This window comes from Halyomorpha halys, unplaced genomic scaffold (assembly GCF_000696795.3).
Source record: "Halyomorpha halys isolate HHAL.00 unplaced genomic scaffold, Hhal_1.1 Scaffold478.1, whole genome shotgun sequence".
Classification (NCBI taxonomy): Eukaryota; Metazoa; Arthropoda; class Insecta; order Hemiptera; family Pentatomidae; genus Halyomorpha; species Halyomorpha halys.
The window spans coordinates 345,878-373,422 of NW_027114329.1; the positions used below are offsets into that span (position 1 = coordinate 345,878).

The 27,545-nt window shown below is 31.5% G+C and overlaps 2 protein-coding genes across 2 annotated transcripts in view; one reads left to right on the forward strand and one right to left on the reverse strand.

Annotated features, from left to right (window-relative positions):
- The window catches only part of LOC106683363 (uridine phosphorylase 1), an 87,742-nt gene that overhangs the window by 9,437 nt on the left and 50,760 nt on the right, over window positions 1–27,545 (forward strand). The window lies entirely within an intron of this gene.
- On the reverse strand, window positions 1,898–27,545 carry LOC106683362 (cytosol aminopeptidase). The gene is made up of 7 exons (XM_014424776.2): window positions 27,321–27,545; window positions 18,485–18,705; window positions 16,565–16,815; window positions 12,889–13,090; window positions 11,761–12,121; window positions 7,031–7,288; window positions 1,898–2,211 (listed from the first exon to the last, which is right to left on the reverse strand). The coding sequence occupies exons 1-7, from the start codon at window positions 27,391–27,393 to the stop codon at window positions 1,967–1,969; spliced, it is 1,611 nt and encodes a 536-aa protein (XP_014280262.1). The 5' UTR covers window positions 27,394–27,545; the 3' UTR covers window positions 1,898–1,966.

Here is a 27,545-nt window from a genome sequence, read left to right on the forward strand (position 1 = left end):
CAGTTCATTGATTAGATTGTATATTTTTTTTCTTATCTTGACTTCCTCATAATAATATGATTGGACCTTGAAATAAAGAAGTGGTTAACCATTAGTTTAAATTATTCTCGATAAAAACGTTAATTACTACAAAAAACATATTAGTATTTTATCTATATTAATATCAGTCAAGCATTAACAGCCTCCAGAACTCACATTTTCTATTTACTAGAAATAGTGTCCACTCTTAATCGTGATTCCAGTATCATTGAGCGTTCAATATATTTTAAATATAATAGGGTTCAACATGGTTATATTAGAACAGATTCCTAAAGGTAGCCGAAAGTGTTTATCTCCACGCTTCATAATTATTTGAAATCCGTATTCTAAGTTTAAACTGATAACTTTTTAATTGTAATCGTAACAAGATCTATTTTATGCTAAAGGTTTAATGTGATTTTACTATCTTTACTAATGTTGATACAAATGGTAGAAAAGAATTGTGTGAAAATCATAACATTTGACAAGAATATCATTCAATTCAAACTCGTAATTCTAACAGATTCCGCTTCCGTTTGCAATTCACTCAAAACATACATCGGCAACATATTTCCTCTTACTTAATAAATAACATAATAGAAGAAGTTCATAGTTTCATCAAATAACAAATTTAAGGTCCAATGGGTTCCAGGTCATGTGGGTTTGTACGGCAATGAGCAAGCTGAAAAGATAGCAAAACGATGTTCCAGTAGAGTGGAAAATGCGAAACTGCCTTTACAGGAAATTTTTAGATAGTTAAGAAAAGACTTCATTAGTGAATGGGAGGATAGGTATGCCTGGGAGTCAAGTTTGAAAGGTAAAGATCATTTCACTATCCAACCTAACGTCTCTTCACGCCCATGGTTCTCTAACACTTGTGTCAAGTTAAACAGAAAAGATATAGTCTTACTTACAAGATTAAGAATTAACCACGGTCGTACAAATCGCGGCTTAACATTAATCAACGTTAAAAATAATGATAAATGTTCGACATGCAACTCTATCGAAGATCCATTACATATCATACTAAATTGCAGTAGATATGACAAATACAGGATTAAATATCCTCTCATCCAAAACAATAGCGCTTTCCTCCGAGGGCTGGCAGATCTAGATAGAGCTACTATTCAGCCGTTGTGCAAATTTATAGCAGAATCCAAACTAGATTTTTAAAATTAAATAAATAATAACAAATTAAATTAAATAATAAAAATTAATAAATTTAAATAAATAACAATTTATATCCTCAGCTCCATTCTTTTATAATATAACAACGGGGGCAGTGTAGGACTCCAACGGGAGTCTTGGGCCGATGTAGGAAAAGGAAAAAAAAAATATATCATTCAATGTGCTGATTATTGTAGACTTTGGAATGATACATATATATCTATGTGTATGTATAGCACCATGTTTTACGCAATACAAAACTAGGAATGTCTCATGCAACCTCTTATGTAAACGTTGCAATAAATGTCCTTGGAAATGAACCTTGAGTTGGTAGTAAGTTAGAAAATAAAAAACTTAATATTCTAATTTAATATCCCAATATATAACTTATTCTTTCTTTGGTTGACATTTTGTAGCCAATACTGGTTTATAAGTTGAGAAGTCTGAAAGGACCTTGGATAGTAAAAAAAATTAAATAGAATAAAAATATCTTTTGTTCCGTATTGATTTATTTTATTGTTATCTAATTAGTTCACGCAGTTTTGAAAGTTTTTTTTTTACAAAAAAATATCGATTCTTTAAAGGTGCTCTTTATTGAGCTAAACCTTGTTCTCCTGCCCCCTGGACTCGCTACGAGCCATTTTCAAATACACACCCCACATTAGAAGGATTTGTGTGGTTTTCCTCTTTAAAAGGCAATAGAAATGAGATATTTCAAATTTCATAAGCAAATATATTAGCCCTTCCCGGAGTACCGGGCGATACTCCATCCTCCTTTCCCTCACGAGGACCTGCAGGCCAGCTGCGACAAGAACTCGATGAGCGTCCTCGTCGGCCGCCCCGACATCCCTCTTCTAAGGTAGGTATAGGTCTTCCCGGACGTCCTCGTGATGCCGTACGTGTCCACATGAATCCAATCGCAGGCCTGAGGGACGAACTGTCGTAGGAAAGCCGCTGCTTTGCAGGCGCTGCCTTCTCGGGTCGTTCCCACGTTGAGCACGTCCGACTTGGATATGTCCGTCACTCCTGAGACAAAAAAATTAAATGTGGGTAAACCATCAAGTTTATTGAATCGAACTATATAATATATCACTAAGGCCACGAACGAACGTTACCTCAAGAAGCTGAATGAAGTACAATGAAACGTCTCTTATAGGACATCCCTGTATAACGGAAACTCTTATTGACGGACAATTTTATTAAGGTCCCGGCCAAAAAGGTAAATATTTAATGCATTTGAATCCCTCTATTACGGAACCTCTCCACTCTGGACGGGAACATTAATTTTATTCTCTATCAGCACTTTTTACCCCCTATTCTGGACATAGTCATAAAATATGAATGTTCATACTCACGCTTACAGAGCTAAATTTTGTAGGTTATAGATTATCTATTTAAATAAAAGGATGATTTAGATAACATGTTTCTGGAATAATACTATAATTTTTGTTTTTCAGTAATAAAATATTATTATTTTGTAGTATTTCGGATTTACGAGGCATCACAACTTAATTGATAATGATTAAATAATTTTATTATTTCATTTTACTGTTCACTTTATATTAAACCTTTCTAATCGGAAAACTCTGAATAACGAATAAAATAATCTTCTCCAAGAATATCCGTTATGTAGAAGTTTTATTGTGTATGATATATATATTCATAGTGCCTATATTTTATGGGACTGTTTATGGTCTATAATATCCGGGCCCATCCCTTTTAAGTGCACTATAAACGTATATTCTATACACGTAGTACAATTATTATATGGACGAACACACACACTTTAATCAAAGAATAGTAATGTATTATGTTTTTTAAAAAAATATACAAAAATATTTTTACTAAAAATGCTCCAAGAGTTCAGAAAGAAATTTAACATCTTTACTTTTTAAACGCCTTATAATCGATTAATTGTTTTTTAAATATAATTTACTTTTTACATTGCTTATTTATTACTTGTTTGCCTTTCCTTCAATTTTTTTCTAGAGCAATTCATTTCTACTTTACCATATTCAGTTAGAATTTAAGTTTTTTTAATGTTACATTCAAAGTTTATTTTTAATTGATTTTAAATGTTGAAAATTACCTGGAGAGTAATATTGATAATTTTTAATGTAAATTTTCCTATCTAAAAAATTCTAATCGCTTTTAATAACTCAGAAAATATTAAGTTTTGTAGCCGTGACACACCAGTATTATTTTTATCTTGGAGAAGTGAGTCATTTCCTCACAAATTAACATCAAAGACCAAAGATAAGTTAGAAGTTTTTTTGTTTTTTTAAAGAAGTAGTTCAAATCTCTTTTTAATTTCCCAAGGTTATTCAACATGAACTACGAATTATTATCAAATTTCTTGTAAAAATAATTTTTGTATGATATACAAAAATTATAATAACTTTTAACGACTTCTATAATCAACCGATAATAAAAAAAATGATAAATCTCGTTTACTGATTTTGTAAGAAAAATAAAACCGTGTTTTGATATGAATTGTAATATTTTGTGTTATGATACATTCAATTGTGTTTATTTCGACGCTTACTAGTAATGTTATGGATAAAACTGGTAGGAACGAGTCTAGCAAATATCCTATCGGCTCTTATGGCCTATTTCAAGAAAATACAATGGAGACATATTTTTCATCCATCTCGAACCTTCTGGTTTTCCTAATGAAATTCTTAGGGATAAGAATTCGACGAATGAAGAATAACTTTCTAGGATTCTATTCGAGCTCATTATATTGCACCTCATCAAGGATAAGCTAAGTATCTTGTGGCCTATTTGAGGTAGATTGCAATTTTTAATGATAACATAATGAAATTTAAGAGGAAATTAATATGTTCCGAGGAAGAGAGTATTAAACTGTTCAAGGCAACCGTTACAGTGCAACTAAAATGTCACAGTAGTATTCATTAAAAAAAAAAAAAAAATTGATTGAAGGCCGTGGTGTGTTTGAGCGGATCTCCGGGACTATGAGAACAGAAGCGGATGCCGATTCGATTCCGGCCTAAAACAGTTAACTTTTATTTATTGGAGGCTAATGGACTAGAAGATGACTTTGTGTACTGAACGATTACATTGGACTGTAATCATGCTTTTGTGAAATTACTTCTTAAGTATTTCTCTAACTTACGATTTTTGGATAGTGAACTTTGAATTAACACTCCACAAGTTCAAATAACAACTTATTAATCACTATTAATTAATTTAATGAATATTTAATAATTATGTTTTCTAAAATTCTGTGATTCCTTTCCTCAGAATACCGCCATCCTCTCTCCTTTTCTCCCAGTTCGGTTACGGTTCTTTGAACTAAGTAGGTCTGTAATTGTAACTTAAATGCTAGAAATTTGTAAGTATTATGTCAGACAAACAATCACCCGTCTATACCACGTAATTATTTTTGTGGGACTTTTTGTTTCAGAATAAAATTATTTTTTCATTTCATTTAATAAACCCTATTTCTGTAATACTAAATTTTAAAATAAACAAATTTTTAATTATTGTTCTTAAAATGTTGGCTTTTTCAATACCGTGTGCATATATAATTTTCTGCCAGTTATTTTATTTTCATAATACGTAGTTCTCAAAGACGTTCCAAAGTGAATTAGATGGAATATCGATTCTATTTCTTTTTTTTATCATAGATATTGCTTAATTTAAAAAAAAAAAATCAATACTTTTTGAGAATTGTTCCTAGGAGCAGACAGAATATTTTTATACTACAATACAATTAGTATGTAGACCCGCAGAGCAGGGCGGTTTTGCAATATAGCCTACCGTGAGGCGTTATCTAGGAAGCCAAATGTTGATGAAAGCTGCCTTATCTGTACTTCAACATAGCTTTCGGTTTATTGTATCACTGTGTGAGAGAGAAAGAGAATGATAACACGTATAAAAATCATACACATCGATTGTATGATGATGATAAGGCTTCAGATGCAACTGCTCGGTACATAAAGCCGTAATAACTTATAACGAATATTAACTCTAGATTGTTTCATTATTTAATAAATTTCCTAAAATATACTTTTTAATTTTTGAAAAACAAAATAAATTATCTATCTTCTTTCGAAGCAATACGCTTTCCTTGTAAAAAAAAACCAAAACACAAGAGTAAATCAAAATTAGTATAAAACAAGTAAAAATAAGGTAAAAAAATATCCAATAGATTTTTAAGTTTCCATTACCACTTTGGTTACAATTACTATGATGCATTTGGTCGTAAAACATTGTAACTGACAAAATTATATCTCAAACCATTTTAAAATGTTTGCTAACTATAGAGTTTAACTTAATACCAACGTTTCTCTCCTAAAAAACAAAGTTACTAAAGAATCGGTGACACCAAAAACTTCAATTTTACGACCGAACATCTAATTTATATATATATTACACCAAATATGTCGATGTTTAATAAATGCCATGTACTTTTACCTGGATACGAGCATAACGCATTTAGTAGTTGTGCATGAACTACATTTCTTGTTCAAGTTGGGACTTAGAGGAAGCGTGGAGACGCCTCCACTAAGTCCACAAACTGTCACAGACTACCAGCCTAAGGCAGGACGTATATTGAACTTCTACTCCTCTGTCATATATCTTCCTCTCTTTGCAACCTCACTCAAACACAGTTGTGATTATCTTTTAGCAAGATATAGTATAGTTATATCATGTAAAAGAGTAAAAAGTCGCTGAATTTCGTATCGATGTTTCTTTTACCCAAATTGAGTTGTTTGACTAAATCTTAATTCACTATCCTCATGTTTTGTGATTGAGAGTGGTTTCTATTAATATAATTACTATAATGATAAAAATCTTTTTTATAAATTTTAAGAGCGATGGTGAGATTTTTTTTCTATTTATGCCAACTCCAAAACAGCATTAAAACCACCATGCACAATATCCACAGAAAAACCTTTGTGGTGTTCAAAAAGCGTTGAAGTCTGTTTCATACGTATGGCTTGGAACAACGACAATCCATGGACATTCTCTATGGGTATAGTTTGTTTTGTTTTTACTTATTTTGCATGATTTGATACCTTCAAGTATGTGAAAGTCAATCTCCCATTATGATCGATACTTGTACTTTTTTTTATTACTATTCTTTTTTAAAATTAATCTCACACTTGGCCAAACAGGTCATGAAATGAACTGCAGTTATGGTCTTTACAAGGTCGAAATTATTTGTAATTTTTTTTACATTAATATTTTTTAGTTAGGTCCATCCTGATTCCAATAGCTAGCTTTATTTCTCTCGAGTTCAGCTTGAAATAAGACTTATGACTCTCAAATATAAATCTGAAAATATATCTGAGATACAAAAACATTGTATCTAGTAAAGATAGTGTTCCTCCTTTATCATTTACTCAAACCTTTGTAGTATTTTTTTTAAAAAGTAGTTATATTGTACGTTTTATCAGAACAGATTAAATAATGGGTTTAATCGCGATTAATTTAATGAATAAAAAATTCAGTTCCGCAATTATTTCATTTTTACGCAATTTTATGATATTTCTTTTTTGCCATTGAGATATAACTATCATTTACGTAATTAAATATTGAGCTTATTTGTTTATAATTACTCAAATAAGGACAGTATCTACGCCCCCATTTTCTGCTTATTAATTGATAAATAAAGTAGGGATGAATCGATTTTTAATTTTTCTGACATAAATTTTACAAATAAATATATTTCCATGGCCTATTTTCTTGAACTAGAAATTTCATTGCAAGCTTAATAAAATTCGGGTTAAAAAAACCAGAATCGAAAATATATTCAGTTAGAGAAATGATAATCATGAAATAAAACTAAAAACAAATGGAAACGATTAAAGCTGACCTTTTTCGTAATATTCCCATAACGGAAGCCGCCAGACCCGGTCGCCAGTGTGAATGCTGGCTATCCTCATGAGGTCGTAAAGTTGGTCCGAGTTGGTGAAGACTGCTGCGGCGCTGCTCCCCATCACGTCCATCAGGTCGGTCGTCAGGGTCCCTACGTCCACGATGAACTTGGGAGAATAGGTGACGGAGTAGCTGAGGGCATCCGCCAGGATAAGCCGGCCCTCGTAGGAAGTGTCCTGCACCAGGATTGTCTTGCCTTAGGTAGGACAGAGATTGTGTGTTAAGATTGTTACCTACTATAATTAGTTTAACTATAGAGAATTTAATTTACAATTATATTTTATAATGTAACAATCAATATTGATGAGCGATCTATATACAGATAGCAATCACGAAACCTTTTGTCAAATTGGACATTGGATGTCCTGGAATTGGGATGTTTGTTCACTATTGATAGCTTAATAATAATCCTCAATGGGGGAGGAGAGGGAGATTTATATACAGAAGAGTAGTACGGAGTAGGTTTCTGCACACATCCAAAGAAACCAATGAGGTTTTCAGAAGTAGTAGGAGGAATCTTTTGCTATGTTAATTTTTATGTGGTAAGGATGTTGGGAGTACTAGTTTATAAGTCTACCTGAGTAAGTCGGTTTAGTGTACCATTCAGTGGATGTGGTGTTGACTGGGGTGGAGGTCAAGGAAAGTGATTAATCACTCATAAACTCGACTGCATAAAACAGATATGTTTAACTAATGACTTTCCTTCTCATGTCATTAATAAACTTATTTTGCACCGATCCCATGTCCTATAACGCATTCCTTGCTCCACTCCCAATTGTGATTCCTCCTATATTGGTTTAACAGAAAACCTCCCTAAAGACCATATCGCGCAACACAAATATTCTGTCTCCTACCATAATTCTTCTTCTTCAAAACACTCCTTATCTTTAAACCATACCTTTGATTTTGATAAAACTTCTGGACTCACGACAGTTTACAACCATGACAAAATACTCATCGCTGGAAGCTTTTATTTCCAACTTGAACCTTTTTCCATCAATATAAAAACCGACAAGAAAAACTTATTCCTAGCATATTTCAAATATTTAATTTATTAAAATAGTAGTAATGTTATATTTTTTTTGTTACATGTTTTATTTTTCAGATTATTTGTTACCACCTTTGGTATATATCTTACTTATTTAAGTAATTTAACTTGTACACGTATTCTTGGCTATTAACTGTTAAACACTTCCTTTAGCGTATTCGGCCCGTTCTTGCTCCACCTTACTTGTGTTGCAGATCTGCTCATGTCGGTATGTTCTTCAGTTTTTATTTTTTTTTTCCAACTTTTTTTTTACGCCCCTTCTCCATTCCCTGTTATTTCCTTTTCCTTTCTCCCTTATTCAATTAAGAGAATTTCACCACCCCTAATTATTGCCATATTTACTAATTACTCCTTTTAACTTTATGTTCTGTCCCTTTGATTCTATAATTTTACTTACATTTTTCATTTACTACATATATTTTTTATCTCACTTTTTTTTTTACATTATTTTAATTTTAGATAAATTTCTATTTGTGCATATATTTTATTAAATATATTTTCGTATTCATATTTCCTTATTCCATTTGGCTTATGTAACTTTATATTTTATTTCTTTAATCGTGTTATTTTACGATTAATTAAATATTTAATTAATTACAAATGTTTTTTCTTTCCTACTTTTACATGACTTTAATTTTAAATAATTTTCATTTTGTAGATATATTTCAGACATAAGTCTCTATGTATTTTGATAACAGACTTTAACTTAAATGAATCTTATTCTGATAGAAATTAAAAGCCACGATATATATACGTGTGGGTGTGAATTACATAAACTTTGCAATTGTTTGTCTATATCATCGCGTGCATATATATTGTATGACAGACAAACAATTGCAGAATTCATGTGATTCACAGTTCAGGATTTGCTTTGCTGTATTCAAACAAAGAACAATAGATGCCTTATTTAACGAACACAGTAACGACCTTTAAAAGTAAACTTCCCATAGACGGATAAAATGTATTAGTTTAATGTATGAGAATCAGCAATTTTGGGTCCCTTACTGAATATTTTTGAAAATTAGGTCACCTAAAAATCTATTTTGAGTAATTTTGATTGTACATTTACCTGTTACAACCGTTCAGCTAGTACCCAAACTTCTGGAAAGATAATTAAAATGAAATAAGTCTGACATCATCATAAAATACGTGTTGCCGAACCCTCTTGCGGCCTACCTATGGTGTATACCTGTAGGTACTGCTATTCTTGATGATAAATAGACGAAACTCAAAAGTTTTAATTGTGATTCTTTTGATGCTGTAGATTTTCCCGATAAAATTTTTGTAAAAATAACGATTCTAAAAAATTGAAAAAAGCCTATTAACAAAAAAAAATATATATTCCATATTTATCATGGAACATTATAGCTGCTCATTCAGAAGATAATTAAATTTACAACAAGACCAAACACGAATCATCTTAATTGAATCAGCGTTAGTACTTGAAACCCTGACAGTTTTTAAAATGATCGTGCAAGTACTCTTGAAAACGCGTTCAGTTTTTGTCTATGACGCTGAAAGTTTTAACTTTTCTCTTTGGGAAAATAAACATCTCCCCTAACATTAGAGCTGCTCATTTGAAAGATAATTAAATAAATTAAAAAATCATCCAAATGGAACGCTTATTTACAATGATACCGTATAGACTATTTCAATTTTAAGACATAGACTAAATATATATATTAAGTGATTGGTTTTTTAGTTGTTTTCGCAATAAATTTAAGTAATTTTACAGTTAACCAGTTGTAGGCATGTACGATCCAAATTTATATACATTAAGTTTAAATATATTAACAGGAAAAATAGGCAGTTTTCCCTTTAATTATTGAGACTAGATAAACTACCTCACAAATGCAGTTGCTGATTAGTATTACTAGTAAATATTACTAATGTAAACAGAAATACTTAATAAATAGATCTTAAAACTACTTCCTACTTATAAGACTTAATAGTCACTACAAATTTAAAAAAATATTAATTACCTAATGCCTTCAGTCGTATAGTGACGCTTGACCACTCTGTCTTTCCTGCTGGCTCAGTGGAATTTAAAAACTTTTATTATACCACTTAAATTATTCACTTTTTTTTTGTCCACGGAGTAATTTATAATAATCGACCATAGGGTACATGCATGCCAAGCCAATGATAATTACTTTTTGAAATAACAATTTGGAAATTTAAATTAATCGATTATACTTCTAAAAAGAGATATGGTATCTGAACAAATATGTCAAATTGATAATGTCACCCACGTATCGAAGAAATGTTTATTTACTCTTTCAAGATAAAGATGAAACACGATCGCATTCTTAACTGTTGTAGTCGCCAACTACAGTATTTTCATCTTTGACAGGAAAGCTTTCGAAGAGTTTTATTTGACCTATTTCGATTTTACTACAGATTAAGTTGTTTATTACTCGTATTACAGCTCAAATATTGTTTGTAACATTTCTTAAAACCAGATGAAGTTCATATGCTGGAAGGTTTATGTATTACTTAAATAATTAAGAATTTCTAAGGATTGTGCAATTATATATTTATATATCAGACCAATATGCCAAATCTCGGTGAATATTTAGAAATTTAATGTGATACCAATAAAAACCTAAAAGTGTAGATTTCTAAGAAAAAAAGCATGTCATTTTAGGTCAAGAATAATATTAATAAATAGGTCGTATGAACAACTATTCTTAAATTCATCATAAAATGGTTTGATTAAAAAGCTGTAAATAAGTTGTAAGTTGATTTATTAGCTTATAATTACTTAGATTATAAAATAAAAAGTTCTTAATCAAGACGTTGAAAACCAGAGTGGACCAACCAATCAGTGGATTAGGTTTTTATTTCGCAATTTTATGCTTTTATGTACTATAATATTGAGAAAAACCCTTTTAGCACGAGATTTTATATTTAGACCAATTTTACATTTTTAAATCATTAAATCTTTACATTTTTGTTATCAACGGTATTATATTAGTTTTACTAACAAAAAATTAGTTTTCTATATTTAAGATATTCCTCTCTGGTTTTCTAAGCCTCTACATAATAGATAAATACTTAATAATATATAAATAACTTATATAATATATAAGTAACTTAATTAGATAAATAAATACTTTTTTTAATGTAATATATAAATACTTGATCATAATCAAGTATTTATGTATTACGTTAAAAAAAAGTATGATTAATTATCATATGCTGTTAAACATAACACAGTTTTTATTGACCATTGCATGACCATTTTTTTTTTTTTTAGAAAAATACTTTGCTATGCTGCTGAATATTTTTTTTTTATACATTTTCTCGTAATGATTTAATCACCTTCGTGCTGTTGATCAGAACCAAGCATTATTGTGACAGATATAATCAAAATACCATAGCGCATGATTCAAGTCATGCGTGACCAACGCGTGTCAACTGGCCCATGCAATCATGGGGTTAGTTATATACCATTATAGACAATTTTGTAAATTGAGATACTAATTATAAATTGTAAGGTTGGTGTATTGTACAAAATAGACGTCTTCGTAAATTAAGTCTGATTACGAGTATCAATTGGTATTATTGTTTTTAAATTTATTATTAAATAAAAGTATTCTCATTAAAGTTTAACGTACCATTGTAAGACTTGATGATGTCCCCGGGCTTGAAGGCGCAGGCCCCCGGCATATTCTCACACAGCGGTATGAGGCCCCTCACGTTGATGGGGATCTGGAGTGCGGCGATGGCCCGCACCGCGGCAACAACCGCAGCGGCACCGGCCATGTCCCCTCGCGTGTGCCTCATCGCGTTGCAACTCTTGAGGCACAGTCCTCCGGCATCGAAGGTGATGCCCTTTCCGACCAGCACTATCGGCGAGACGTCCGGTTCGCAGCCCTCGTAGAGTACTTCCAAGAACACCGGAGGCTGACCCGAGCCGGATGAAACGGCTAGGAAGGCATTGAACTGCCGCAGTTTGGCCCAGTTCTTGCAACGCACCTTTTCAACATCATGGCGGACAGTAATCAGCAATATCATGAAGAAGTTTATCGTGTTAATAAATACATCTAGGTAATTGCTAAATCGGGTACCAGTCAAGTTGATACGATAAAAAAAACAATTATTTCTACATACCATTTTTTTTTTTTTTGGAATATTTGCAAATACTCGAATTAAAATATTTTTGAGTAAGGAATCCCTGTACTCGATGATCTTGTCGGATTCAAACAAGTTGAAAATATTTCGTATATGTTGTTCCAAGTATTTTTCCAAGGATTTTTGATACATGTGTGAAGAACTTTTTCAAACAAAAAAATCATTAGAAATTGATTGGAACATGGAATTTTTAAAAATCATTCCAAGAAAAGGCCATTTCATTAATATTTTTAATTAAAATTTCACTACCTGCATGTGAGTATATTTCACATCTTGATCTATAATGTGTTATATATTTTTTCTGAAATGTTTTATGGCGGAATTGATCATTTAGTATGTGAACTTCAGTTCCACTTAAGACCAAAAGTTCACACAACAGTTATCAGAAAGAAATGAGAGAAATGATAATGATTCTTTTGGTTTGGGTGACTGATTTACGATTTTAAATTAGTTTTATTACCAAAGCTTAATGTTTTTGATATGTATGTAATTAAAGAGTTTTGAATTCTATGAATGGGCCATTAGCGGTAGTTCTTTTCTAAAATCTATTTCCCTTCACGTTCTTCACTTTTATTATTTATTCGTTGTATTGTTAACTATCCTAAACTTACCTCAACATCTACTCCCGACTTGGTGAGGACTTCGACGACGCTGAGAGCGAATGCTGACGGAGTGAGAAGGTTTGCAGGAGTCTCCATGAGCTGGCGGGCCAAGTTCTGTGCGTTGGCCTTCTGCTGCCCGATCTGCCACCCGATCCAGTCCCCGCAGTCGAACAGCTCGATCTTAGGCATCATCCTCTGGTCTTTCTCCGTCCTGCACGGTGTATTTGTTGAAATATAATTGTTCAGTTTTACTAGAATATGTGCAAGAAAATGACAGTTCACAAAGTCCACTCGTTACTTAAAACTCAATTTCACATGGATTTGACCAATTTTCAAGATACTTCGAAGTTATATAAAAAGGATTTGGAGATGTTTGAACGGAGTTATATTTACTTTTCCAGATTGGATATGAAGCTCTCCAGACACGATCATCGATTCTACTAAGATGGCGACGAAAAACCTTTGCCATTACCGAATAGGGGCTAAGCCCACAATGGACCGTGTAAACATTCAACTGCTATAAAATAAATAAAGTATCAAACCTTTTGTGATTGCTCTGAGGCAGAGTTGGGTATCAGTGGGTTGAGAATTTATCCGACTATAAATACAACTGAATTTTTATTTAATTTTTTTAATGATATTTTTTATTTTAAAGTTCTAAAAATTCCGAATAAATATTCATTTAGCAATCTTAAACTAAAATTCCAATCGGATAAAAATGTATTTGAATAAAATGAAAACTTAAATTATTAAATCAACACAATATTTTCCTTTGATTAAAGAAAAGTGGTAAAGAAATACGAATTATGACTTTTTTAAAATAATAAATGCCTTGACTTTAGTGTAATATGTATTAATTCTAGAATAAAGGTTAGGTTATGAAGAATATTTCATATTGAAACTAATTACCAATATTAAAATCATAGATGAACAGAAATAAATTATTAATAAAGAAGGGAGTGCGGTAGCCACGGGGTAAAGCGCGTCGCTACTAACTTCAAGGACCCGAGTAATATTAATGAGTTGTAGCGGTACAGATTTTTATTTTTTTTTAATCAATAAAGAAAGCCATACAAGTCTCAGAAATTAAATTTCTAGTTTGATTGGACTAGAAATCAAATAGGGGCTGATGAAACGCTATGAAAGCAAAGGAGGGATCGTGTTTCAGTGCCATCTATCACAAACTAAAATTGTGAAAATAGAAAAAAAGCTTACAGATTACACCTTTGATTTCTATTTAGGGATCGCTTTATCTATGTTTTAGTTTATTTTATGTTTCTATGTGCACGTTGTGGAAAAGCTTACAATTTTGAGATTAATATAGCTATTCCTACTTTAAAACGAGTCATTTTTTGGTTAATTTTTTTTTTAGTGGGGTCCAGATAGATACGTCAAAGTTTTATATCGTGGTAAGTGTTTAAACTTACATTGATGTCATCTTGAAACAAAAAAAATAGTACCTCGAAGTAGTTTCACAAACCGGTGAGGACTTCTGATGTTACTTGCAAGCGGCCATTCTTCGAGAATCCTATTAAACGGCAATAATATAGAAGACCCTTGTTATTTCATCAACTCTGAAACGGGGTGGAAGAGATGTTTGTTGATATGAATTACAAAATGGCATTGATAGAGGGGTTAACTTCGGTATCATTCTAGGAGGCCGATATTATAGTTCTTTTATAACGACCAGCGTTCGAGTTGTATTGTTACAAACTTGATGGAGGAAAAAGTTGGGATGTTTGATGAGCCAGAAGATAAAACTTTTTGTAATATTTTCTTGAATTATACAGCGTGTGTCTGATGTGATGTCAGTTAATAGCTAGGCATTTTTACAATTGCAAGAAAATGAAATAAAATAATGGAAGAAAATAATTAGGGTAGTGAATTAATTTTGTATTTTGAAACTAGTCTCTTCACCATTAAGTTCAGCACTCCTTGGAGGATGAGTTCGTTTCAGAAGGTTTCACAAAAGAGCACAAAAAAATAAAATATATAAATGTATGTTAGTAATTAAAATGAATACTAAAGAAACTGAAATTAAATTATTATCTGACCAATTATTATCAATAGTCCGCTTTGAACATTAAAAGAGTCGGAGTCATGACTCTTGAGAATTCAGCGCTCTTAATAACAATATTCTAAGGTTTCATTGAAATTCCTGACTGCTCATATTGAGTACGGGATGTAAATTTTATGACTGTACGTGAGAAGGATGCTCAATATTGCTGTGGATTCGGGTTTACATTATTTCGTTGGTATGAACAATCTACATACCAGTCGCGAATAATATATTCATGATGTTGAGTTAAATGTAAAATGTTTCACCATATTAAATATTATAAATATAGAATTGTGAGTAGCCATATTAAAAGTTATGTTATATGTTAAATACATGAGAGCTCCTAGTGGATTTTCTGAGAAACTTGTTTTATAACCTTTCCTTCCAAAACTTCATGTTATTGTTTACTTCTAAGTTTTGGTTAAAGTAATTTATTACAACATGCATAAATTGGATGAAAAGTGGAAGCTGTGTGAAAATAGGGCCCCTCATTGCTTTCTTGATCTTCTAATTTATGATAAATGGTTTCTTCTGAGAGTTTAGAAATTATATTATATGATCGTATAAAAGTTATTAATTAATTTTCTAGGTTAACCCAAAACTACATGACTCATTTCATGTTTTTATAGTTACATTTGATTATTTTTAATTTACTTTCTTAACTATTTTAAGTTGTATTTTATTTAAAGTTATTATAACTAAAATAAACTAGAAAAGGATTTGTGAGTAAATTGAGAGAGTGGAGCTTCTTTTTAAAAGGATAAATATAGTAAAAATCGAATTATTTAACTCGAGAGGTTTGGGAAAGTTTTGTTCTCGAAAACTTTTTTATTTAATTTTTTAATAAACGAATAACCATAATTTTATTTCCGTAGGTTATAGCGGGAGTAAAAACTAAATTTTACAAACTCGATTAAACCTTTATTATGTTTTGTTAGTAAGGGACTTTGACACAATAAAAAACCAACTTTGTCATTAGATTATTTAGACTTATTTTTTATCGCATTATTTGGACTTAATAAATGATTTCTTCTGTAACAGAAAGCGTCTTCAGCGTCAAGTGTTGTTACTCTTTTGATTTTTAAAAATCCTCTCGAATTAAAGGTATTTTTCCTTATGACAGAGATCTGTCGTGCCAGTAATATCAGGGCTTGGAAATATGGAAGTTTTGTACAAGTTGATAGTGAAGATAGTAGACCAATATTATCTTCATATACCATCACATATACCAATATTTGGTACATAATTATTGGTATTAATGGTAGTACTGCTACATTAATATTGCAGTTTACGCTGTTTTGGATGCGACTGCTGTTCATCAGTTTCACAAAGAAATCTGGGCTTGAGTACTTTCAGTTTCAAATGTAATACGACTACTGAACTCTGAGGATTAATTTTTTAGCAAAGTTTGAAACAATGACTTGAAGAAATGTTTTGTCATGGATAAAATATCATTAATCACTTATCATTAATATATTCCATAGCAAGATAGAAATATAATATTCTGCAAATTAACCTAAACCAAGCAGTAATATAAGTTAGTTTCAACTAAACTATTAGAAGATTGTCAAATAATGCTTTGGACTTTCGCCAAACTGATCTAGTGATGGAATGACTCAGACCCACTTGTTCTGCTGATACAGCCAGACGCCCATGCAGGCCCCCTCTGCCGCTGACTCCGAATGGCCGAAGCTGTCCACGTATATTCTTTGCATCGACAGCTCTTGGAGGGCCTTGCTTCCAGCTCCAGCAGCCATCCTTATTACCTCCTTCTGCTCGTCCATCTCCTCAGTGGGGTCATAGCCAACGCAGTCCGTCCCTAGACCGGCCACTGCCACTGCGTTGAAGGTTTCGTCGAGTCCGTAAAAGGTCCGGACCTGGAATTCATTGTCAACTTTACCTTAACTCTTAATATATTAATAGATATGATAAATAAAAGGACAAAACATAAAGAAAAGAGATGTTTCGAGTTTTAGCGATTGTAGAGTGGGCCTCCTCAGAGCTATTTCATTTAATCTCTTACTTGATATTGTTTTCTAGGAAACGTCATCCTAGGGTGAGTGTAGTGTGCTGTAATTAGTATGTATGTGTAAGGGTAAAGGTACAGTATAATATGTAAAGTCAGTCCTGCACCACTGCAGTGAAACCATCAGGCAACCTCTTCAAACATTCGTCTAACGATGGTAGCGAAGAATAATTTTAATCCAGTGCCCCAGAATATATCGAACAAAAAGCTTTGGAGGACCGCTGAGCAGGTTCTTACCCATCTCGAAATAAGAAATGGGTGTGGACAGGCCACAATTCATGAAACCCGGACTCAGAGAGGGAAAGAAGTAAGAGAAAGATCAAGAGAGACGGGGTGCAGAAAATATTTTTAAAAAAAAATATTAAGATAATGTTATTATTAAGATAATATACTTATAATTATATAAGTATAATTATCCCAATTATATGTTACTCGCGACCCATAAATCAATATAGAGCAGTTTACATGTTTGTATTTAAAGAAAATCAGTTAGGTTTGGATTTGAAGTAGTAGCTTAAACTAACAAAAATTAATTGGTTTTAATTTTTTTATATTCATAACAAAAATCATGGGTTGTGGACTTTTTTACCTATGTTGAATAAAACTGATATTCTGTAGTCAATTCAAATATAAAACATAACAGTTTAATTCGAATTTTGGATAAAAGTGAACATGATATTCTGAAAACAGCTATGCCGTTATAATTTATCATAAACGTCTAATTTCATCGACCCTTATTTCGCTAATGAACCCATTCCACCCTTCTTCCTTCGGAAGTGTCTTTTTATTCGCGCCCTAAATCCACTTTCCGCTTGTTAATTAATTAAATCCTGGAGTCGTTAACACTGTCATTCTCCTCTATTGGGAGCAATGTAACTTAGTTGTAACTATGGATTAGATTATAGTAAAACATAAAAATTCCAGGTCAATTTAGTGAGCAGTTTTACTTCTAGAATGACGAAATCTTAATTGTTTGTAAGATTGTTAATTTGGGTATTTGGTAAATGTTTAACTGTGATTGTTATTTTACTACAGTACAAGTATTGATTGATCTGAGAATTTTTCTATTTAATGAAAAAAGTTCGTAATAGTAAAAAGAGCTTAAATAATTTAATATAAATTAATTAATTTTCAAAATAAAAATATCTAGATTGGTAGATAACCTACTAGGTTATTAGCTTTGTCTGAATCCTTCCCCAATCGAAACTATGCATAATTGAATTTCCTTTTATGTGGATCGGAGATATACTTGTGAGATTATATAGCAGTAATAAAGTTTTTAACGGCTATGCAATTATTATTTAAACATTCAACTAAGTTCTTGGAAGCAGTGACACCAAGGCTGTTATAATTACTGAGTTCAAGACGATTTCAAATTATTTAAAGAAAATATTGCTTGAAAAATATTTAACTCTACTTACAAAGTATTATATCTATGAACTATGAGGATTAAAAACAGTTTTGATTGTAAAATGTGTGGTTATTTTGGGTGTTTGTAATGTTGCAATTGTATCAGTTACCTGTCCCAACTTGGGCGGGGGTAGAGCCAACTTCAGTTGGTGCTTCAGCTTACCCTTCACCAAGTCGTCGTATTTCTGGCCAGAGGCTGTCAGTTTCATTTTGTCTCCACGAACATCGCCGACATCGCAATACAAACCGACCACTAGACCAGATGGGATAGAGGAGGCTGTGCCAGGGCATGTTAGCTTGAATCCAGTATCTGGCAGTAGAGTTCGTTTCCCTGGGGGAAAAAAAATCACGATAATAGGTTCATCCATTATTCATTTTCTTTTTTAATAATAAATTAACGTAAGTTGAGGAACGTTTAGAAAAATACATTTTAAACTTTAAAATAATTACGATTAAGAAATAAAAGCTGTAAATTATTACGATGGTAGGCAAATGTACATTCATTATTCCTATCACATCATTTTTCCTCATTAAGACCCATTAAGCTCGTTAAAAGGTTTAGATTGTATGTATCCAGAGCATCCGACAATTTCCTCCATCGATTTTTACTTAACACTCTACACAATATGGGTATGTCAGTTACATTTATATGAGTTCCAAGCCATGTAGGAATCGCATGGAATGAACTAGCCGATCACGCTGCAAGAGAAGCACTCGCGCTTCCGGGACGGGGTAAAGCAATTTTAACTCCATCAGAAATGAGCAAACCTCTTGAAAAAGAAGTCAAAGATAAATGGCAATCTTTGTGGAACGAAAGCCCAATGAATAAATAAAAAATTATTAAAAAGGATGTCAAGCCCTGGGGTACTTCTAGTCGCAAATCCCGTAGAGAGGAGGTTGAACTGTCCAGGCTGAGAATAGAACACACGAGGCTCACCCACTCCTATCTTATTTCAAAAGAAACGCCTCCGAACTGCCAGTATTGCAACAAAAATTTCATAATAAGCCATATTTTCCAACAATGCCCATAGTTCACACCTCAATAGCTTAGGACTAAACCCAAATATTTCAAAAACCCTTGGAGACGATGATAAAACAATAGAATTAGTATTTCAATTTTTAAAATCATTACATTTACTGACAAAAATATAACATTGAACGGAAGAAAAAATAAATAAAAAAGAAGAATAATAACTTAAATAAATAATATAATAAATAATCAAATTAAAAAAAAAAATAAACAGATATAGGCAAAATTAAATAGAATATAAGTAGCGTTGATGACCAATGAAGTTTGGCGCCACTCAACAAAGATCATTTTTTCATTGCGTAACGTAAATGCATTAACTAAAGCTAATTCTTGTCCATCAAGTACAAGGAAAAAAGTAATTAGATACAAATTGTAGCAGAATCCAAGTAGAGGCCTTTTTTTATTATGAAAGCCAATAGTATTAGTACTATTGTACTATATATATTAATACTATTGTACTAGTACTTATGTACAATAGTATTAGTACATAAGTACTAGTTTATAAACAACGAACAGTAGTTCTTTTTATTTCATGGTAAGAACGGCTATTAGTGATTTTAGGGGAATTAAAATGTAAAGAAATATAACTTATCATTGTACAAGTAAGTGAAATGGTAGTGAATACAAACTACAAAAATAAATTTGGTTCTTTATTTGTTGACCGTATGTGATGATTGTAGAAAGATGGTAGTGGTGAAGAGATGTACGAAAATTGCAAAAAAAAAAAAAAAAACTATTCATCAGTAACCGACTTTTCAATCTTTTTTGTAGGGCTTCATAAGGGCTGAGATGATCCAGAATGTGGAAAGATGATGAAATGATTCCAGTTTCTAGACTCAGTCCTGCAAAGCATCGCATCCATGATCTTTGTTTAGAGATAAAACCAAAGGAAGATTTTACCTTACGTTATGTTACTTTTAATTGTTCACAAAACTCATCCGAAATCTAACAATTTTAGAAAAATAAAATTTTAAGAGGAAACAGAACTAGGTTTGTGTGTTTATTAATTGGTTAGAATTGTTGACTTCGGATTTATGGCTTGTTCTTTCTTAATCCCTGAGGATGTTTCTAAAAATAAGCCGTTCTGTGAGGAAATTAATTTTGTGAAACTCTACTGGCTCACAAAAATACAACTCAATTTGTTATTAATGTACAAAAATTATCTTCAGCTTACTAACAAACATTTAGTTCCTAGCTAGGAATGCTGGTGATAGTGTCTATCTGTATTTAGCTTAAACAAATCTTGAAAGGTAAAATGTATATTTTTATGATATTTATTTAATAAAAAAAACTTATTTAATACTAGAGAAAATATTTCGTATATTGTTTTTCTGATGATTCTGATGATTTATCGTATATTAGTTTTTACCTAGCTCGTTCCAGAAGATAATGAAAGCTTCCCTTGTTTATCTCGTTTTTTTGTTTCTCAAGACAATGTAGCACAAGTTTGGCCTAATATATAAATATCTTTAGTTACTTTTTAATTATAACCCTGATTGAGAATATTCTATTTTGATTTAGCAAATCCAATATAGAAAATTCAACAGCATCAACATTTAGTTTCAGGTTATCAAATTGGAGAAGAATATATTAAGTATATATATGAAAAAATTCCCCAAAGCATCCTAGAAATAATGAATAAACAAAGGATTTTTTTAATTTCAGGGTCAGTGTATTTAAAAATGAGTACTAATTTAACCCTTATTTCAGGTGGCGGTATGTATATACAAGTTTTATAAAAAGATTTTGACTGTTTATATATCTTTGCTCATTGGACAAGGTAAGTATTAAGCCCTGTTTGAACATAGTATTGCCCCATCCCGTATAGTATGGATGTTAGTGCTCACATACTTTGACATGTCAGTGGATATTTTCGAAGCTGACGCTTAGTAGAGGAGATATAAGGAAGAAAATACGCTAAAGATATAAGGTGAAATTAATCCCCACAAATACGAGGTTTGAATTTTTTTTTGGTACGCCGTTATATCTGTTTGATATACTAAAAGTATAGAAATATGTGAACCTACGAAATGCGTTTTTTTTACTGCCATTTTGTACAATTTTTTTAAAACATATTTAAGGGAAAATTATTCTGAAAAAGATTATGTAAACGGTTTTAAAAAGTAATAAATTTGTAGTTGGAAAATTGAATAACTAAAGTTTTCGCTCATTTTTGCACTCACTGCTTCAATATATTTGAAGCTATCCACGGAACGATATGAAATAATAAAACATTTTTTAAAGAAAAGTTTTTTTATTCTTATTTTAATTAATTAAAATTAATTATTTGCCCTTTTTAGCTGGAAATTTTCTGTAAATTGATATCACTACATTTTTTTTATAATGTTTGAAATTCAAAATGTTAGCCACAAAAAACTTATTTTGCACGAAAACCTAAGTTTTATGCATTTAGTACGTCAAAAAGATACCAACAACAAAAAAATTCCCTATTTTGTGTGGATAGGGTTTGGTTCCTACCAAAAAGCTGTAACTCCTATATCAGAGAGGGGTACTATCAATATTATCTCAGCAGCCAAACTGCATTATTAACTGGCTAATATTCATCTCCCAGTGCTTGCCCTATCGCAAGGCTGGCTTGACAAGGCTTGTTATCCGCTTATACATTGCTTGTCGTTTGTTGATTCGACTGGTAAATATTGAGTTATACGCATGAATGGGTTTAAACACTGAGGGTTATGGCATGTTCATTGGCTTTGTGATCGGTTATTGTATAGTAATATACGAAATTAACCAAGAGCTTATTAAAATAATTAATTTTAAGACGTTATTCCAATATAAAATTATTATTAAAATTGATGCAACAGATAAATGAGTTACTATTAAGTTTATAATTATATATTTATAGTTGATCGTAGATACTGCATAGTAACTGTAATTTATTTTATTTTTCCCGACGTTTCGGCCTAAATTTCAGGCCTTTATCTGGGCTAAAAAACAAATTGAGTCATTGTCAATCATAAATGAAAGCAAAAAAACAAAAACAGTATAACAAGAAAGTAAAAAATATTACGGATTTATTAAAATTACGGATTAATGATAAGGGAATAATATATAATTATATTTATAAAATTTTATTTTTTATGTACAAAGGGACGAAGGGTTACTACATATTGCCTTTAATATACATAGTTACTACGTTTATTTAGCTTCCTATATATGTCCTTCTTATAACCCTCTAAGCCCCGTAGATAATTATATTGTAAATATTTATTACGCTTACAGCAATAGCATAGAAGTTATTGTAAATATGCACCCGGAAAATTGGGCAGAATACATCTCAATTTCCTGTGTCCAATATTCTAGTTACCTAAAAAATATAAAAATAGTAGTACCTTAAATTAGTTCTCAAATAGTAACCTTGAGTTAGTTTGTTTAGTAGTCAGCACTATTACAATATTTACTATTTAACAAACATTAATGTTGATTTTAGGTTTAGTAACACCCATATCTAAAAAAAAGTGTGTAATTTTAGTCGATTGCTATTAGGAATCTAAAAACTTTTTTTCTTTACGTCTGAATTATCCCTGTTTGCGTTTGAATTTTTCCTTGAGTGATTTATGATAGAGTTAATAGGTCTGAGACCTATGAAATCTATTATAGTTTAATATGTTGCAGGTAAAATATGAAAGATTTAATATGAAAATTCTATTTTATGAAAATATGTGCTAATACAAAGTTGATCATTCTAAGTCCAAAATTGTAATGTTTTGGAAGAGTTTGTCTTACTACATTAAATGAAACATATTTAAACGAGCTCCTTTCTACTAGACGTAAAAAAAAAATTAGCTTTAATTGGAACTTTTCTGGAAATTGAATTGTATATATCTATATGCAATAATCATAATTGAATTTTATTTTTGCCAATTTGGTAAAATTATATAAAGAAGTAACAGTGCGATGTAGTGACTTTCAAGTGTATCAAATAATGATTGAGGTTAAAGAATTTAATGAAAATATATTTGATTAAATTAAAAGTTGGTAAAAAAGAACCTGCTATTTTCAGTAACAAGAGGAAAAATATCAAAGCTTTTTTCAAAGAGGCGCTGAATTTAATTTCTTCTTGAAAGAAAAAAGCAATCTTAATGCCGCCTATTTCAAAATCCTCTTTTCTTTTCTTTAACAAGAATCCTAAATACAAGAATCTTCTGGAACGTCTTGAAAATATTTCCTTTTTGGAGAACTAATTATAAACCTGATTGATGTATCTTTTAAATAGGACCACTGTTGATTAATCCCTTTTTTTCTTGTAAACAAGGTTATTAAATCGTACTTTTTTTTATCTTACATTTTCAGTCCTGTTCAGATGTTTAAATATTTTTTTAAATTCAATATTAAAATATATATATGGACCTCAAAACGTCGAAAACTCGAATTCTAAATTGTTCAAGATTGAGATACTTCCTCTTAAAATATATTGCATATATATTAAGTGAAAATAAAAAAAAAGTATAATTAAAAATAGAATATTTACATTTTTGGAAAAAAAAAATATTAAGTAATTTATTTTTAAAAAATAATCAATAAGCATTGGGTAATATTTATTACATTTTTAAAGACTTAACTCTCAAAATTTTCATTTCCTTTTACCCTGAGTGTGTAATATAAAAATATTATCTTCAATTATACATAAACATGGTATATCATAATTACAATTTGGTATACTATACCATAATTAATATAAAATATGTTTGTAATAAATTAGATTGAAGAGTACAATGAGCTCTGAAGCACTTTGAACTTTGCGGATCATTATTGATCCTTGTACAGGTGGCCTCGGATTGAAGTGGTTCACCTTTATGGTGTAGTCCTGGTAGATAAGCTGATGGATCCATTATCACTAAAATATCCAGCAAACCAATTTATATCAGCATAATTATAATTTAATTGGATGTTAATGGTTTCGTAGTTCATAATATGTATAACAACGAATGTTAGAATTTTATTAAATAAAATATAACTGATTGGGCGGTTTTTTTTTTTTTACTAAAATCATTTCCTGGCATGTTCAAGATATCTTAGCTTTCAAATTTTATTTATATAAGTACTTTGCTTTATCGTTAATAATTTAAAAAAATAAATGACACAAAGGAATACTGACATTTTCTCTAGATAGAAATTTATTTTTAGTTTAATTTTCCTGAAATTAAAACAATCCAAAACTAAAAACGAAATACTTTCACAAATTTTGTAATTCTTTCCATTGAAAAAAGGCCTTTCGTCTATTAGAAAAAGATAAAATAATATATTTGATACATACTAATAAGTCGAAGTTGTCATTTAACCTCCAAGGAATGAGGAGAATGAACGAAGCAAATTAATTTTCAGTATATGGCTCTATTATCAAAAAGGTTACTCATTGTAATTTAAACTAACGATATCAGTTGGAAACACTATAGGCCTGTACTGCCAGTACTGCAGGATTGAAACTATAATGAACAGGGTAAAACTCTGGCGGGAAATTCAAACTTTTACAAAGGAATGAGAATTGGATTGTGGAACAGAGATGCAATGAGTCCTGGATAACAATGGGAGGCTTTTTCTTACCTTACTTAAGTAGGCTTTTTGTAAACTCAAAAACTGGCCCTAATATCATCCACTTATAAATAGTGCAGACCTATCTATTTTTCTGAATGAAGTCAATTGAATATGAAGTTAATTTTAGTTTTAGGAATTTAGGAAAGACAGCAACAGTTGGAAAAAGGAATTTATTAACAAGAAGGAGTAATCTCTTCTTAGGTATCCACAAGATGAAATTTGGGATAATGTAAATTGAGCGAACTCTTAAATTTTATTAAACAAAAGAAACAGTAATTAAAAAATTATAATGAATTAACAAACAAATTTAACGGTGTTCAGGCTGAAAAAAATCAAAGAAACTAAAGCTATGACAGAAGAAAATTCATTATGCAATATGAATATATATTAGACCTGAAAACGTTTAATCATCAACGAGTAATGATTGGCCGGATGCCTAGAGGAACTAGACCAATCCCTCACCATGGGGGGAGGGGAAACAGATATTGATTGGTCGATTGGTTGGCCATTGGGCGTCATGGATCAACAAGTTGTCTGTTTCCTCCAATCATCAACGACGGTAGGACACGGATGAGTTTGGTTAAATAATGAAGGCTACCAAAAGAGTTCTGAGAAAAATAATATGAGAATTGATTCTTACATGCTTCCTACTCCAGTCAGCAGCGGAGTCTGCGCTGTTCGATTTTAAAACAAATATCAGAATTCAACTTTAAATGAAGAAAAGTGAAATTAGTTGTTTGTTTTTTTTAGGCGGCCCTAAAATTGTTTTCACATATCAGGACCAGTTGTCTATTTTATATTTATACTATTTTATTTCTTATTTTCTTTCATTGATATGTAGTTTTCTTTTCATCCATATTAACATAATTTTAACCCTACCTTAATTTACCTATTGGATCTTATCCCATTATGTCAAAATATTTTTAGTTGTTTTTGTATCTTTTTAGCCCTGATGAAGATCTACAAATTGAGACAACTACTACAAATAGTCGTGAACAATTTATAGTTATTATTATATTATAGTTATATATTATTAATAATGGGGCAGCGGTAGCAGCATAGCAACGCACCAGTCTACTAACCCAAAGGTTGTCAGATCGAATCCCGGTCCCATCCGGGATTTTTTAAAGAAAAGAATAATGCAAAACTTACTCAATCTCCCTCCAGGCATTTGTGATGCCCGTTAGCCAATGCGTGGCACTCACAAAAAATAGGCGTGGGAGTGAAGAACCCACCCTACGAAAAAAACACGTCATGGAACGCGCAATGTATTTCCTAATACATTGCGCAAGGAATTAGGCCTCCATGGTCTGTCGCCCATGTAATAATAATATATTATTAATAACATAATGATAATTTTCGCCTTTCATAGTCTATAGATTTATTTTCGACTTTACAATAATGATGATATCTTCAGCACGAGGCCACCAATCTACACAAAATTTTGGGAAGTATTTTAGGTGCTAAGTGAAGGCCGGACTTTACACCTTTGGCCCTTGTACTTTAAAAAGATCTGATAGTTAAGCATAGGGAACAGGGTGTTGAAGAAGGTTAACATCCCCATTTTTTATCCAGATTTCGTGCAAAAGGTGCCTAAATATCCGTAATCATAATTTAATTATTCTCGGCAGGGCCTCCAAGACAAATTCATTTTGTAATGACTCCTCGATAAATAAATTCCTGAATTCAGTTGTGGGATTCTTAATTCAACTCTAAAACGATTTTGTACTTTACCTTTGTTCGATTTTCAGCACTGTTGGCGTAAATCTAATAAAAACTGGAAAAAAAATTGATTTTTTTTTCTGCATTTTACACCATCAGCGCGCGTCAGATCGAAATCACTGATTTAATTTTGAATCAAATTTTCAATAGGAATCTTTAATTGATAATACTTCATTCCATGAAGCATTCTATTTGTTTACAAACACTTGTTGATTCAATAGCATGCATATCTGAAATGAACTTTGCAGTTGAAAACTGGCAACATAATAATTAGATATTTATTTTGGTCCGTTGAAGGTGGTACAGTGTACCGGTTCAAATATTGTCCTGGAGGGTTGAAATGTATTATGGAGGCGGATTCACAAAATAAAATTAAATTTAAATCCTGGCTAGAATAGGTTGGCCACCCGCACGATTACCTGACTTACTTGTCCTAGTTGAGTACTCAGGGACGTTAAACGCAAATCAAACAAAGAAATAACATAGCTGCAGTCTTACATCTGTCAGGATTGGATAGATACCTACCTGCCTGCCTAACTAACTAACTAACCGAGACTAGGGAACTCAAATTAAGGTTCTTGCTTTTAGAACTATTAGTCAGTATAGATAAGGTGATAAGAGCGCTATGGTTAGGTTACCTGTGTATTCCAGTAGCCACCTCTTGGTTAAGAGAGTCCTCTGGTGCTTCAGGTGCCTAGCTGGAATTTTCATTTATCCTTTATGTACCATCTATGTGTCTATGGCTCCTTCCTTCACGGGCCAGCTAGAGAATTAGGTATTCCTTCAACTGACCATATATCCAACATAACATTTAAAAGTTACTATCTACAACTAACATCTACTATGTCGAAATAAATAGTTAA

Coding starts and splice junctions, on each gene's coding strand:
- LOC106683362 (XM_014424776.2), bottom strand. CDS start 27,393: ATGAAAATTCCAGCTAGGCACCTGAAGCACCAGAGGACTCTCTTAACC. Junction 18,706..27,320: donor GTGGCTACTGGAATACACAG/GTAACCTAACCA, acceptor TTTTTCCCCCAG/GGAAACGAACTCTACTGCCA. Junction 2,212..7,030: donor ATGGGAATATTACGAAAAAG/GTCAGCTTTAAT, acceptor TTTTTGTCTCAG/GAGTGACGGACATATCCAAG.